General features: G+C 44.4%; 1 protein-coding gene across 3 annotated transcripts in view; it reads left to right on the plus strand.

Annotated features, from left to right (window-relative positions):
• Window positions 1–12009, plus strand: part of PTK2B (protein tyrosine kinase 2 beta) — a 150845-nt gene that overhangs the window by 68030 nt on the left and 70806 nt on the right. For all 3 annotated transcript variants that reach the window (XM_060184852.1, XM_060184858.1, XM_060184857.1), the window contains exon 2: window positions 8402–8642. In XM_060184852.1, the coding sequence (XP_060040835.1) occupies window positions 8439–8642 (204 nt within the window). In that variant the 5' untranslated portion in view covers window positions 8402–8438. The remainder of the gene's footprint in view (window positions 1–8401; window positions 8643–12009) is intronic.

The following is a 12009-nucleotide window of genomic DNA, read 5'->3' on the forward strand; positions in this document are numbered from 1 at the left end:
CCCACTTTCTATTAGTGATTTAACAATGTTTTTTAAAATTATAAGATTTCATGGGTATAATTTTAAACCTAGACTTTGTAAATCACCACACCTTCCACCAAAGCTCTGTGTGCCCTCCCTCCCCCCATATAACCACCATAATTCTCATAAAGTCCAAGAAATAGCTTGGTTACCTTTTTCCTTTTGCAAGTTCATTTGTCTTAGTCATCTATAATCCAGCAAAACCATCTGGTAGTTGTCTTTGTCGTCCTTCACTCACCTCCAGTCCCATTCATTTTGTACCAAATGATACATCTCATTTTTATTGATTTCAGAGCAGTATTTTTATTGAAGAGGAACCCTGATACATTGTCATTGGGAAGTCAAACTGGAGCAACCCCTATTGGAGAACAGTTTGTAGGGTCCTTAGACAACAACAACAACAACAACAACAACAAAATGGAAATACTTTATGATCTAGCAGTACCACTCCTAGACATAGGACATGGAAGAACCCCTATCTTCACAGTTGCGCTACTCACCCTAACCAAAATAAGATCCTTAATTTTCTCACTTGGCTATGGACACTGAGAAGAGGGACCTTGTCTTCTTAGGCCATCTCCCACCTGCCGGCTGCTGTTGGAGAACTTTTACCCACCTGTCTTCCTGTCCCAGGGATCAGTCAGACAGCAATAGAACTGGATGATAACATGTCCTCCTGTCCTGGCAATTGTCTTTGAAGTTTGAGATATCAGGAACCAGGCAGGAGAATGGACACCTGAGAGTGAAATGCCTTGTCTTTTTTTTTCTTCTTCTTCTTCTCACTTTTTAAAAATATTTATTTATTTTCCCCTTTTTGTTGCCCTTGTTTTTCATTGTTGTTTTAGTTATTATTATTGTTGTTATTAATGTTGTTGTTGTTGTTAGGACAGAGAGAAATGGAGAGAGGAGGGGAAGACAGAGAGGGGAGAGAAAGATAGACAACAGCAGACCTGCTTCACCGCCTGTAAAGTGACTCCACCTTGCAGGTGGGGAGCCGGGGGCTTCAACTGGGATCCTTACACTGGTCCTTGCGCTTTGTGCCATGTGCGCTTAACCCGCTGCATTACCGTCGACTCCCCTTCTCACTTTTTTGATACATGCACTATACCACTGCTAAGTAACTTCCCCAGGTCTAATTTTCTCTCTCTCTCTCTCTCTCTCTCTCTCCCTCTCAAGTTAGTTATGCTAGTAGGTTTTTGTTTTTGTTTTTTACCACCAGGGTTATTGCTGGGTCTCAGTGCCTGCACGACAAAACCACTACTCCCAGCGGCCATATTTTTCCCCTTTGATAGGACAGAGAAAAATTGATAGGTAAGGGAGATAGAGAATGAAAGAAACAGAGAGACTCCTACAGCACTTGCTTCACTACTCCTGAGCTTCCCCCCTGCTGATGGAGGGTGGGAGCTTGAACCCGGATCCTTGGGCATGGTAACATGTGCGTTTAACTAGGTGTGCCACTGCCCTACCCCCTTAATTCCTTATTTTAGAGAGAGAGGGATGAGAGGAGAGACACTATAGCTCTGCTCCAGCATCCATGGAGCTCCCCTGCTGCCATCCATGGTGCTTCCATGTGGTTCTGGGACTCAAACCCAAGTTTTCACAAGTGGCAAGATGTGTACTTTACTGGGTGAGCTACTCACAGTCTCTAAAATGCACTGTTTGCAGAGCAGAAGTTCTGTCCATGATCTATGGAATTACAAGACAGTGACTACTCATCAGAAAGGTGTCTTGATGTCATGGAACAGGACACATGTCTGACTTACTCCAACCTAATACATATTCCTGTCTCATTGCACAATGTCTGGGCTGTGACTCACCCATTTCAAAGTCAGGAGGTGGCACAGATTCAGGTCTCCAGTGTTGGGAATACATTATTTACTGACCATAAGCAAAAGGAATTATGGGCTATGTACATAATGAACATACGGCTGACATCATGACCTATAGCAAAGGACATAAATTCATGAAGGATTGTGGGTATGGGAAGTTACTTAAAGTTCAGCCGTTTATGCCTTTGTACCTTTTCCAACTTTTGCCTTTTGCCCCGATTTGACTGATGTTGCTCCTGTCTGATCTCCCAGGACCCCTGCGATGTCATTTCTCCTGTGTATTGTAGCTGACTGCTGGTTAACTAAGTTTAAAGATTCATGGCTCCTGCCACATGTATAGCTAGACTTTTCTCTTGGCTACGCTCACATTGTAGTTTTTATGTACCTAATAAGCTTGCCATATTATAAACCTCAGAACAAAAGCCCCAATCGGTTTTACTTTTTTACTGTACTCCACCATTTACCAGTTGTATGACATGGCAATGTCCCATATCTAGGTTTTAGTTTTCTCTCTTAGGTTGGAAGGTAAACATTCCCTAACCTGCAGAACCTTCTGGAAAATTAGATTGCTTGTGTCAGCACCCTGGCACCCAGTGTGTATTCAGTAAGACTTACAATGGTTCTGCACTGTCTTCAAGTGCACAGTTCTCATTCTCTGTGACATTGACCCCTGAAACCCTAGCATCTTACCCGTGCTAGGAACTCAGCCTTGGGTGCCATGACAACCCAGGGAAGAAAAGATTTTAATTCTGTTTCAGTCTTCCTCCTTCAGGCAGGTGAATATTCTGCTAGTCAGGAAGAATGTCATTTATTTTTCTTCCTGAAGATTCTCCAGGGGGCTAGAGCAGCCTTCCTTATCCCCCTTGGCAGCTTTGGGTCAAGATGTTCTTAGAACCAATCAAAACTTTTCCTGTTTTAATTTGAGCCCATTTCCTTGTGTTTGTTTTTCTTTTCAGCAGATCTGGGGATTAGGAGGTAAGCTAGAGTCCAGAGTGGCTCAGAGCCAGAGGTTTAGCTGGTGCTAAGGTATTGTGTCCTCTGATTCAACTCAAGGCATTCAGATCACAAGGAGGAGGGGTTTCAGGTAGGGGGTTGGGTCTAAGATGCAGAAAGGGGTTAAGGCATTCAGCTCACTAGTTGAGCATCAGGGAATAATGGGATCATCCAAAGTCAGACAGTTCTGATGAGAAATTCAAGTAGCTTGGGAAAAAGTCTAGAAATAGAAGTGTTGTCAGAAACAGGAGTTGGATTCAGCGGAGTGGTCTCCTGTCTTTCTCACTGAGTTCAGTGATGCATGCTAGTGGCTGAGAATCAGCCCATGGTGAGAATATTTATTTACACCATAGGAAGTGGCAGACATTGCATCGGAAGTTTGTTTTTTATGAGACATCAGAGGATGCATGCAAGGACCTCACACACGTATGTCCTGCTGAAGGCCTCCCTGGCCCAATGTTTTCATTCTGTTTAATGAGAGAGGATGATACATCACAGCAGGCCAGAGAAATATTTCACTTGGCTAGTGTGTTGCCTCAACCCACGTTTGAGCCTGACCCCTATCGCAATGAAGAGAGCTTCAGTGCCATGGTTTCTTTCACACTCTTTCTCTGTCTCTCTGCCTCTTTGTCTCTAACCCAAAAACAAAAGAAGATGATGAAAGAAACAAAAAAGAAGGAAAGGAGGGGAGGAGGGAGGGGGGAGGGAGGGAGGGAGGGAGGGAAGGACCGACCACAGCACCTATCCTTCATACCTAGGTCCTACCCATAGTGTTCTTATGTGGTGCTAGGGTAGGAGTACTTCACCCTAACCACTGAACCGCTTTCCCATGTACTAAAATGTTTCAAGTGTAGTTTTGGGAAATAAGTAGTCAGAGGTGATTACTATGAAGGCCTAAAGGCAGAACAAGAAACTTGCCTGAAGGTGATAGTAGATCTTTGGTGACCCTAGTGACTTTGCTAAGAAAAAAAAAAAAACTAGACTTTATTGTCTGCTAAGAATGATGGCTCTAGAGCCTAAGGCAGCGAGAACATATAGAGATAGGAGGCCAGCTTCCACTTTGATTATTGGGGATGGTACATGGTATTAGGCTGTGTGGGCTATACCTGGCCACACATAGAATATATTTTCTCTGTGGTTTGGGCTGGGGTGGGAGCTGTGTGTATTTAATGATGCCCAGTCTGCCTGGGTGAGGGGCTAACTCTTAGCCTATGGCTTATCACCATGGCATTTCAAAAAGAATAGGCTTTTTTTTTTTTTTTTAGGACAGAGAAATGGAGAAAGGAGGGGAAGACAGAGAGGGGGCGAGAAAGAGAGACACCTGCAGACCTGCTTCACCACATTTGAAGCAACTCCCCTGCAGGTGGGGAGCTGGGGGTTTGAACCAGTATCCTTACACTGGTCCTTGCACTTTGCACCACGTGTGCTTAACCCAACACGCTACCGCCCAACTCCCAAAGAATAGACTTTAAAAAATCTGTTTTGGGTTATAGTAAGATCAGGAGGAAGGTCTAGAGCTTTTCCCTGTTTTCCCTGCTCCCCCATACACACCTCTCACTGCCTCTCTCTCTCTGTCTCTCTCTCTCTCTCTCATTATCAACACCCCTACCAAATGGCGTATGCGTTACAATCAGTGAGCCTAACTGACTTGTCATTGTCAGTCAAGTCCACAGCTTCCATTAGGATCACTCTCGATGTTGTCCCTTCTATAGGTTTGGATAAATGTTTAGTGCTGTAGAGTCATCAGTATAGCATCACACAGAGTAGTTTCACTACCTTCAAAGTCCTCTATGATCAACCAACTCTTCTCTTCCCCTACAATCCCTGCTAACCATTGATCTTTTGATCATCACCATAGTTTAGCCTTTTCCAGATAGCCATGTGGTTGGGAATCAGGCTGTATGTGTAACCTTTCCAGATTGGCCTCTTTGACTTAGTCACATGCATGGTGGTTTTCCCCATGTCCTTTCATGGTTTGTGAGCTCCTTTCTTCTTAGTGTTGAGTGACATTCCATTGTCTGCATATAGCAGTCTGTTTCTCCATTCACCTACCAAAGGGATTCATGTTTGCCTCTTAGTGTTGACAATCAGGATTAAATCTGCTACAGACATATGTATACAGGTTTATATATGGATGTATGTTTTTAACTCTTTTGGATAAATACTAAGGTGTATGATTGCTGGATCATATGGTAAGAGTTTGTTTGGTTTTGTAAGAAACTGCCCAGCTGTCTTCCAAAGTGGCTGTGCCAGAAATGAATGAAACTCCCTGTTGTTTAGTGAGCACTAAATGTAGGAACCACGGTGTTTTTGCTTACCTACAGATATGTGTGTGCCTCCCAATTCACAGAATGCCCTCATTTTTTTAAAAATAGATTCTTTCTTTCTCTCTCTCGATACTGAGAAATGAACTGAGGGCTTCACATATCCACAATTCTGCTGAACAGCTTCCCCATCCATTAATTTATTCTGTTTTTGAGAAAGAGAAAACAGGAGAGAGAGAGAGATAAGAGGGAGATAAAGAGGAAAGAGACACTGCAGCTCTGCTTCACCAACTATGGAGCTCCCTTGAGGGCCATCCATGGTGTTCCTATGTGATGCTGGTTCTCAGACCCAGGGCTTCACATCCACCAGGGTATGTTCTTTCCTGGGGGGGCTATCTCCTGGCCTCAGAATGTATTATTTTTTTTCCAGATAGAGACAGGCAGAGGAAGAGAAGAAAAGATATCACAGAATTGAAGCTTCCTCCAATTTGGAGGGAGCTGGGTTTGAACTGAGTCATGAGCATGGCACAGCAGGAGCACTATCCGGGTGAGCTATCTTGCCCATCCTCTGAGTATATTTCTTTCTTTTTTTTTTACATTTTATTTGTTATTAATAGTTTCTTACAAGATTGTAAGATTACAATTCATATTTCCACACCACACACCCAACACCAAATGTTCAGTATCCACACCCTCCCATCTCCCAAAGAACTATCACCATAGTTCTTAAGTCTTCAAGTATATCTTTTAAAGCACCGGATACTTTCCTTTTTCTTTACATCCTGTAGGAAACTTGTCATTGCCCCATCTGGCATTCCCTTGGACCATTGCAGTGTCTTCCTGCTTATGTTCAACTGCCAGCTCTGCATCTTTGTGCCTGAGGACTTTCTTTGGCTCCCAAGTCCACTCTGCATGTGTACAGAACTATCTGGAAATGCCAAACTTGACTGTGAGAAAGGACATATATACCCCAGTTCTGTCCCCTTCTGGGAGGACTTTTTTGTTTAGGCCCTCAGGGTTCCTGCAGGATTACACTTCAATGACCCACATGGTAACTCCACCAGTAGTCCTCTTTGGACAGTCTTCCCTGCCCTATCCTACATTTCCTACCTCTACCCCCAAACCCATAAGTTTCTTCCCAAGATACTCTGGATTCCTTACTGAGGGCCTGAGAAAACTTACAGATGGCCCATGCCTACTGTATAACAGACTCTGGACACACAGGCCATATTCAGTAGATGCTTGTTGGAAAATGATATGGCTGCTTATAGAATATACATTAATCTCTAAAAGTTGACTAGTTGAATGTTTTCAACTTTCCACCCCTCACCTGAGGGCCCTGTCCTACTCATTCCCTCATCCCCAGAGGCACTTGTGTTCTCATGCTACACATTGTCTTTTGCAAAGACAAGTAAAACTCCATGGATGGTGGTATGGTGCTTTGGTGTCTTCTCCCTCTCATAGAAAATGTGAAATAAAGAACTGGGCTAAGGCAGGGACTCAGTCGTAGAGTGAATGTGCAAGATCATGGGTTTAATCACCAGCCTCACAGGAAAAATCAATAAATAAATAAAAGGAATGACTTCTTGAAGCTACATTTACTTCTCATGTATGGCACCATGTGAATGGATAAACATAGACTTTGATCCTGTTTCTGAACTGCGTGACTTTGCATCTTGACATTGCCAACGACATCCGTGTGCCCTGATGCCTGGTATAAGAATGCTTCCCTAAAACATAGTCTCTTGTTAAGAAGAAGGGAATCTTTATCTAAGAATGGGTTCAGAATGTTAGACAATTTCTTAGGAGCTTAAAAAATATCATTTCTAGGCATTCCCCAAGGCCACATTTGTGACAACAGCTGAATGAACATGGATTTAGGGTCTCTCAAAAGCTTCCAGGGAGATCCTAGTGAGAAGCAAAGTTGACACCACCGATCTGGAGTTAGAACTTCCAACTCCTCCTCTAGTGCTCCTGCTCTGGACCAGTAGGAAATAAACCACACCAACCTGTGTTGGACCTAGAGGCCAAGATCAATTTTGATGAATTTCAGGATGAATTACATCAAGAATCCTAAGATTTTGTTTATTTATTCATTTTAACTTTATTTATTCTATCTGATAGAACAGAGAGAAATTGAGAGGGGAGGGGGAGATAGAGAGGGAGAGAAAACAGAGAGACCTGCAGCACTGCTTCACCACTCATGAAGCTTCCCACCTGCACGTGGGGATCTGGGGCTTAAACCTGGGCCCTTATGCATGAATTCACTTAACCAGGTGTGCCACCACCCACCCCTTGAATCCTAGGATTCTTGCCATCTGTATATGTACCAAACCAAATCATCAGAACTGGGCTGGGTCTTCTAGCAACCCAACTGGGCCACCTCCCCTGGACAGTATGATCTCCCACATGGGGCAACTGAGGTACTGTTGTTAGAAAATTCTAGATGCAATTAATGGCATGCTGTATGAGGCTATGTGGAACCAGACCTCCTACCTAGAAGTTCCAAGGCTGCGGTAGTGGGTGGACAAAGCCATCAGAGTAGAAAAAGCTCCCCTCCCCACTGGGGTGCTTTCCTGCCTTCTCCATTCTGGTACCCCCCCCCCCCCCCCCCCGCTACCCATTCTCTAATTCTGTTCCGTCTTGGTTCTTCCTGTCCTTGTTCTTCTGCTATTTTCTGCTGTCTCGCTGCTCTTTGCTTTCTGTGTTCAGCTGTGCCTTGGCACCATGCTACGGCCGCCTCCTCTCACAGCTGCGTTTGCAAGTGTGGGCCCCTTGCCTGGGTGCCCATGTGGGAGGAGAGAAGTGATGGAGTCCTCTGGAAAAGAGAGTGTACAACCTGGAAGCTCCAGGCTTGATACCTGGATGTTCATACAAACTGCTTCTTTGGGCTTTAGTTTTTCCTGGCCAATAAATGCAGATATTCTTTTTAAAGGAGTTGGGAGGAGGTGGCTGGAGGGGGTGGGCAGGGAGGTGGGGAGAGCAGAGAGTTCCCAGGTAGGGCATGTATCTTGCCTTTCACTCAACCCAGGTTCCAGTCCCAGCACCACAAAGAAGGTATAGTGGCAGTGGAAAGAGCTCCAGTACTATGGTGTGTCTCCCTCTTTCTCTGTCTACCTTAATGAAAATGCACTGACACTGTGCATGCCTTGAGGCCCTGGCTCCGCCAAAACAGGAGTTTAGGGGATTGTGAGAAAGTGTAGTTTACAGAAGTCTGGGATTGCATAGGTGCTGTTCCTGTGAAGTGGGGCATGAGACCTCCACTTCAAGACTGTCCCTTTGCTGTCCCCACAGGACTGCAATGTACCAACCCTAGCTGCCGTCTGAGAGGATGTCTGGGGTGTCCGAGCCCCTGAGCCGAGTGAAAGTGGGTACATTACGCCGGCCCGAAGGCCCCCCAGAAGCCATGGTGGTGGTGCCGGTGGATGTGGAGAAGGAGGATGTACGGATCCTCAAAGTCTGCTTCTATAGCAACATCTTCAATCCTGGGAAGAACTTCAAGCTGGTGAAATGCACGGTGCAGACAGAGATTCGGGTGAGTGTGGGGAGTGGCGCCCTGTGCCTGTCTCCTTCCCCCTCCTTCCTGGGCTGCTGAACAGCTCCCCATCAGCCCCCTGGGTGCACCCCTAGTCTGATGCACCCCCTCTGCAGGATCTTATACAGTCCAGTGTTCTGGTTCCCTGAGACAACAGAATTCATGCCTTCATCGGAAGCCCAAATGGTTTATTTGCTTGGTCTTTCCACCACTCATTTCAACTCATACAGGTTAATTTTACTTTTTTTAATAACTTTTTTTAAATTGTCTTTATTTGTTTGGTAGAGACAGCCAGAAATCAAGAGGGTAGGGGGAGATAAAAAAAAAAAAGGAGAGAGATAGACACCTGCAGCACTGCTTCACTACTCACAATGCTTTCCCCCTGTAGGTGGAAGCCACAGGCTCAAACCTGGGTCCTTGCACACTATAGCATGTGCACTCAACCAGATGCACCACCACCCAGCCCCAGCTTAATTTACTTTTATGAGAGAGACAGAGACCAGAGTACAGAGCGAATATAGTGCCAGCCATTGAACCCGGAGTGCCAGGCATATATATCCCATGTTCTACCTCTGAGCTATCTTCCCCAACCCATCTTGCAGCTCCTTAAATAGTTATGACATGCGGGGCCCTACAAGGAACTGGAGAGCCCCCACCCTCAATGAGTTTACACCCCAGTGAAAGATCAAACAGATGCCAAGTGGTTGCATTTAAAATAGAGCAGAAATGGGATGAGACATTTGCTGGAGGTCTGGAGAAAGGGAATTCAAAGATGACAGTGAAGTAGAGATGCCCTAGACCAGGTAGGTGTCCACAGGCCTTTCACCAAGGTAGTAGTACCTAGCTCCAGTTGGTTCATTCTCATCCTGAGTCACAGAATCTATTTTGCAGGTCCTGGTACCCACAGCAGCCAGCTAGCTCCCCTTCACCAAATGTGTAAATAAATTGTCATCAGAAGCAGAGTTGCTTTTTCACTTTTGACTTCAAATGCATGCACTTATTGAATAATCTGGAATCTGGCTTGTTAGTGGTTTATTTTTTTTCTTTCTGTTTTTTGTTTGTTTGTTTGTTTGCCAAAGTACTGCTGAGCTCTATCTTATGGTGGTGTTGGGGATTGAACCTGAGACCCCAGAGCCTCAGTCATGAAAGAAAGTCTTTTGCATAGCCATTATGCCATCTCTTTCACCTGAACAATCATATGTACAATTTCTCCATGCATTTTCTCATTGACTCCTCCTAAAAACTCTCATCACAAGGATTCCATGAACATAATTCCATTCTATCATCTCCAATATTCTTTTCTGATAAAATAAGGGAAAGCCAAGTTGATTCATAATAGGTTGCTTGGTGGGTTTATAATTTGAACAGAAGAAACCTCACCAGGTCTGAAAACACTGAGCAAACAGTTGCCATGCTATCTTCTTCATGTCCTAAAAGTACCTCCATTCCCCCACCAGCATTCAGCGTAGGTCTCTTCTGGTTAATGGGTACTGGCAGCAGCCCCCCTATATGTCCTCTTGGGATGCCTTCTGTCTGTTACAATGTAGCCTCTGCTTCTGTCTACTAAAGCAGAATGTAATTGATTAGGTCACTGTCTTGGCCAGCAATCATGATTGATTAGGGCTTGATTCCTCTCTCGGTTTCCTGTAGCTGATTTGATTAGGGTCTTGTTTGTTCATCTTTTGTTTCCAGACATGTAGACTCAATTGCATCTTGAGAATAAGCCTTGGGCGCCTTCCCCAGGAAGACTTTCAATTTTCCTTAACCATCTGCTTCTGGAGTCTTCCTTTGGGTATATTATTTATTTATTTGTTTGTTTGTTTGTTTATTTAGCAAGAGACTAGAACACTGCTCCAGTATATGGTTTCATACATATAATGTCCTGCTTTCTATCTGTTAAACTACCTCCCCAGCCACAGGGTGTATCATTTTTGCCAATAGCTAATGCCATTCCTGTGAGGTTTACTGGATTCATTCTCAGCAGTTAGCCAGATTCTCCAGTTTGGGGGCACTTCCTTTCCCCTTTAGTGCTGAAAACCAGAGTTTGGTCCAGTTTGAAAAGTGTTCTATGGCATCATAGTGAAGAGGGATGCTGAGTGATTTGAAGCAAGGGCACTTTCTCAGGCGAGGTGAAGGCAAAAGCAGGGAGACTGCTAAACAGTGAGCTGTTTGCTTTGGTCAGAGAGTATAAGTCATATTTAGAAAAGAATCTCAGGCCTGGGAGGTGGCACACCTACAGAGCAGGCATATTACAATATACAGGAACCCTTGTTCAAGCCCCTGACCCCCATCTGCAGGGGTGAAGCAATAGTGTCAGTGTCCCTCTCTCTCTCTCCCTCCAGCTCCCTCTCCCCTCTCAATTCCTCTCTGTCTAGTGGTAGCACACTGATTAAGGGCACACATTATCATGCACAAGGACCCAGGCTAGAGTTTCTGCTCCCCACCTGTAGGGGAAACGCTTCATGAGAGGAGAAGCAGGTCTGCAAGTGTCTATCTATCTTTTTTTCCTCTCTATCCCCTCTCAATTTCTCTATACTATCAAAAATAAAAATAGGGGGAAAAAAAGGTGGGGGATGGCCGCTGGGAGCAGTGGATTTGTAGTACTGGCACCAAGCCCTATTGATAACCCTGGTAGCAAAAACAAAAACAAATAAACATAACAAAATTTTTCTTTCTGTCTTTATCTAAGGTAAATAAATAAATATGAAAGAAAGAAAAATATTTTTCAAAGAAAAAGAATTTCAAGTTAAGGCCAGAAAGGCAATTTGATGGTAGATCAGGGAGGACCAGAAGAGGAGGTAGGGGAAAGAACTTTTCACCAGGGAAGAACCTTTCTTGGGCTGTTCAATGTCTTGCTAGGTGCTTATGGGGAAAAATACAAAGGAAGAGCAGAACTGAAGAAAAATGGCTGAAATCTGCAGGAGTGTGAAAAAAAAAAAAAACAAAGAACTTCTAATCAAGACCCTTGATGCTTCCTGTTTCCAATCTCTCTTGCAGGCAAAAATGTCACCTGCTTATTGCAAACAGTCGTGACTGTAAAGCTGTCTAGACCTTGAGTCAGATACTGCGCCACCCTCGTTGCTTGTATGACTTTAGACCCAACACTTAAGCAGTCTGGCTTCAGTGTTTTCTGTTAGGGGTTCAGCCTACCTAGCCCTGTGTGAACCTGAGATCATGGGTGAGAAACACCTAGCATACAGTACGAGCTCATCATAGAAATCTTGATTGTGTGAGAATTAATTCATTACCCTTCTTGGGACTATCCAGTCAATTCTAGTTGCCCATAGCGTATATCTGTGGGAGCTGAGTCAACAGAAGTTGATGATGAACTCCATGTAGGGAAAGAGAAAAGAAGGACACAAGGGTG

Source organism: Erinaceus europaeus, chromosome 2 (genome assembly GCF_950295315.1).
Source record: "Erinaceus europaeus chromosome 2, mEriEur2.1, whole genome shotgun sequence".
Taxonomy (NCBI): Eukaryota; Metazoa; Chordata; class Mammalia; order Eulipotyphla; family Erinaceidae; genus Erinaceus; species Erinaceus europaeus.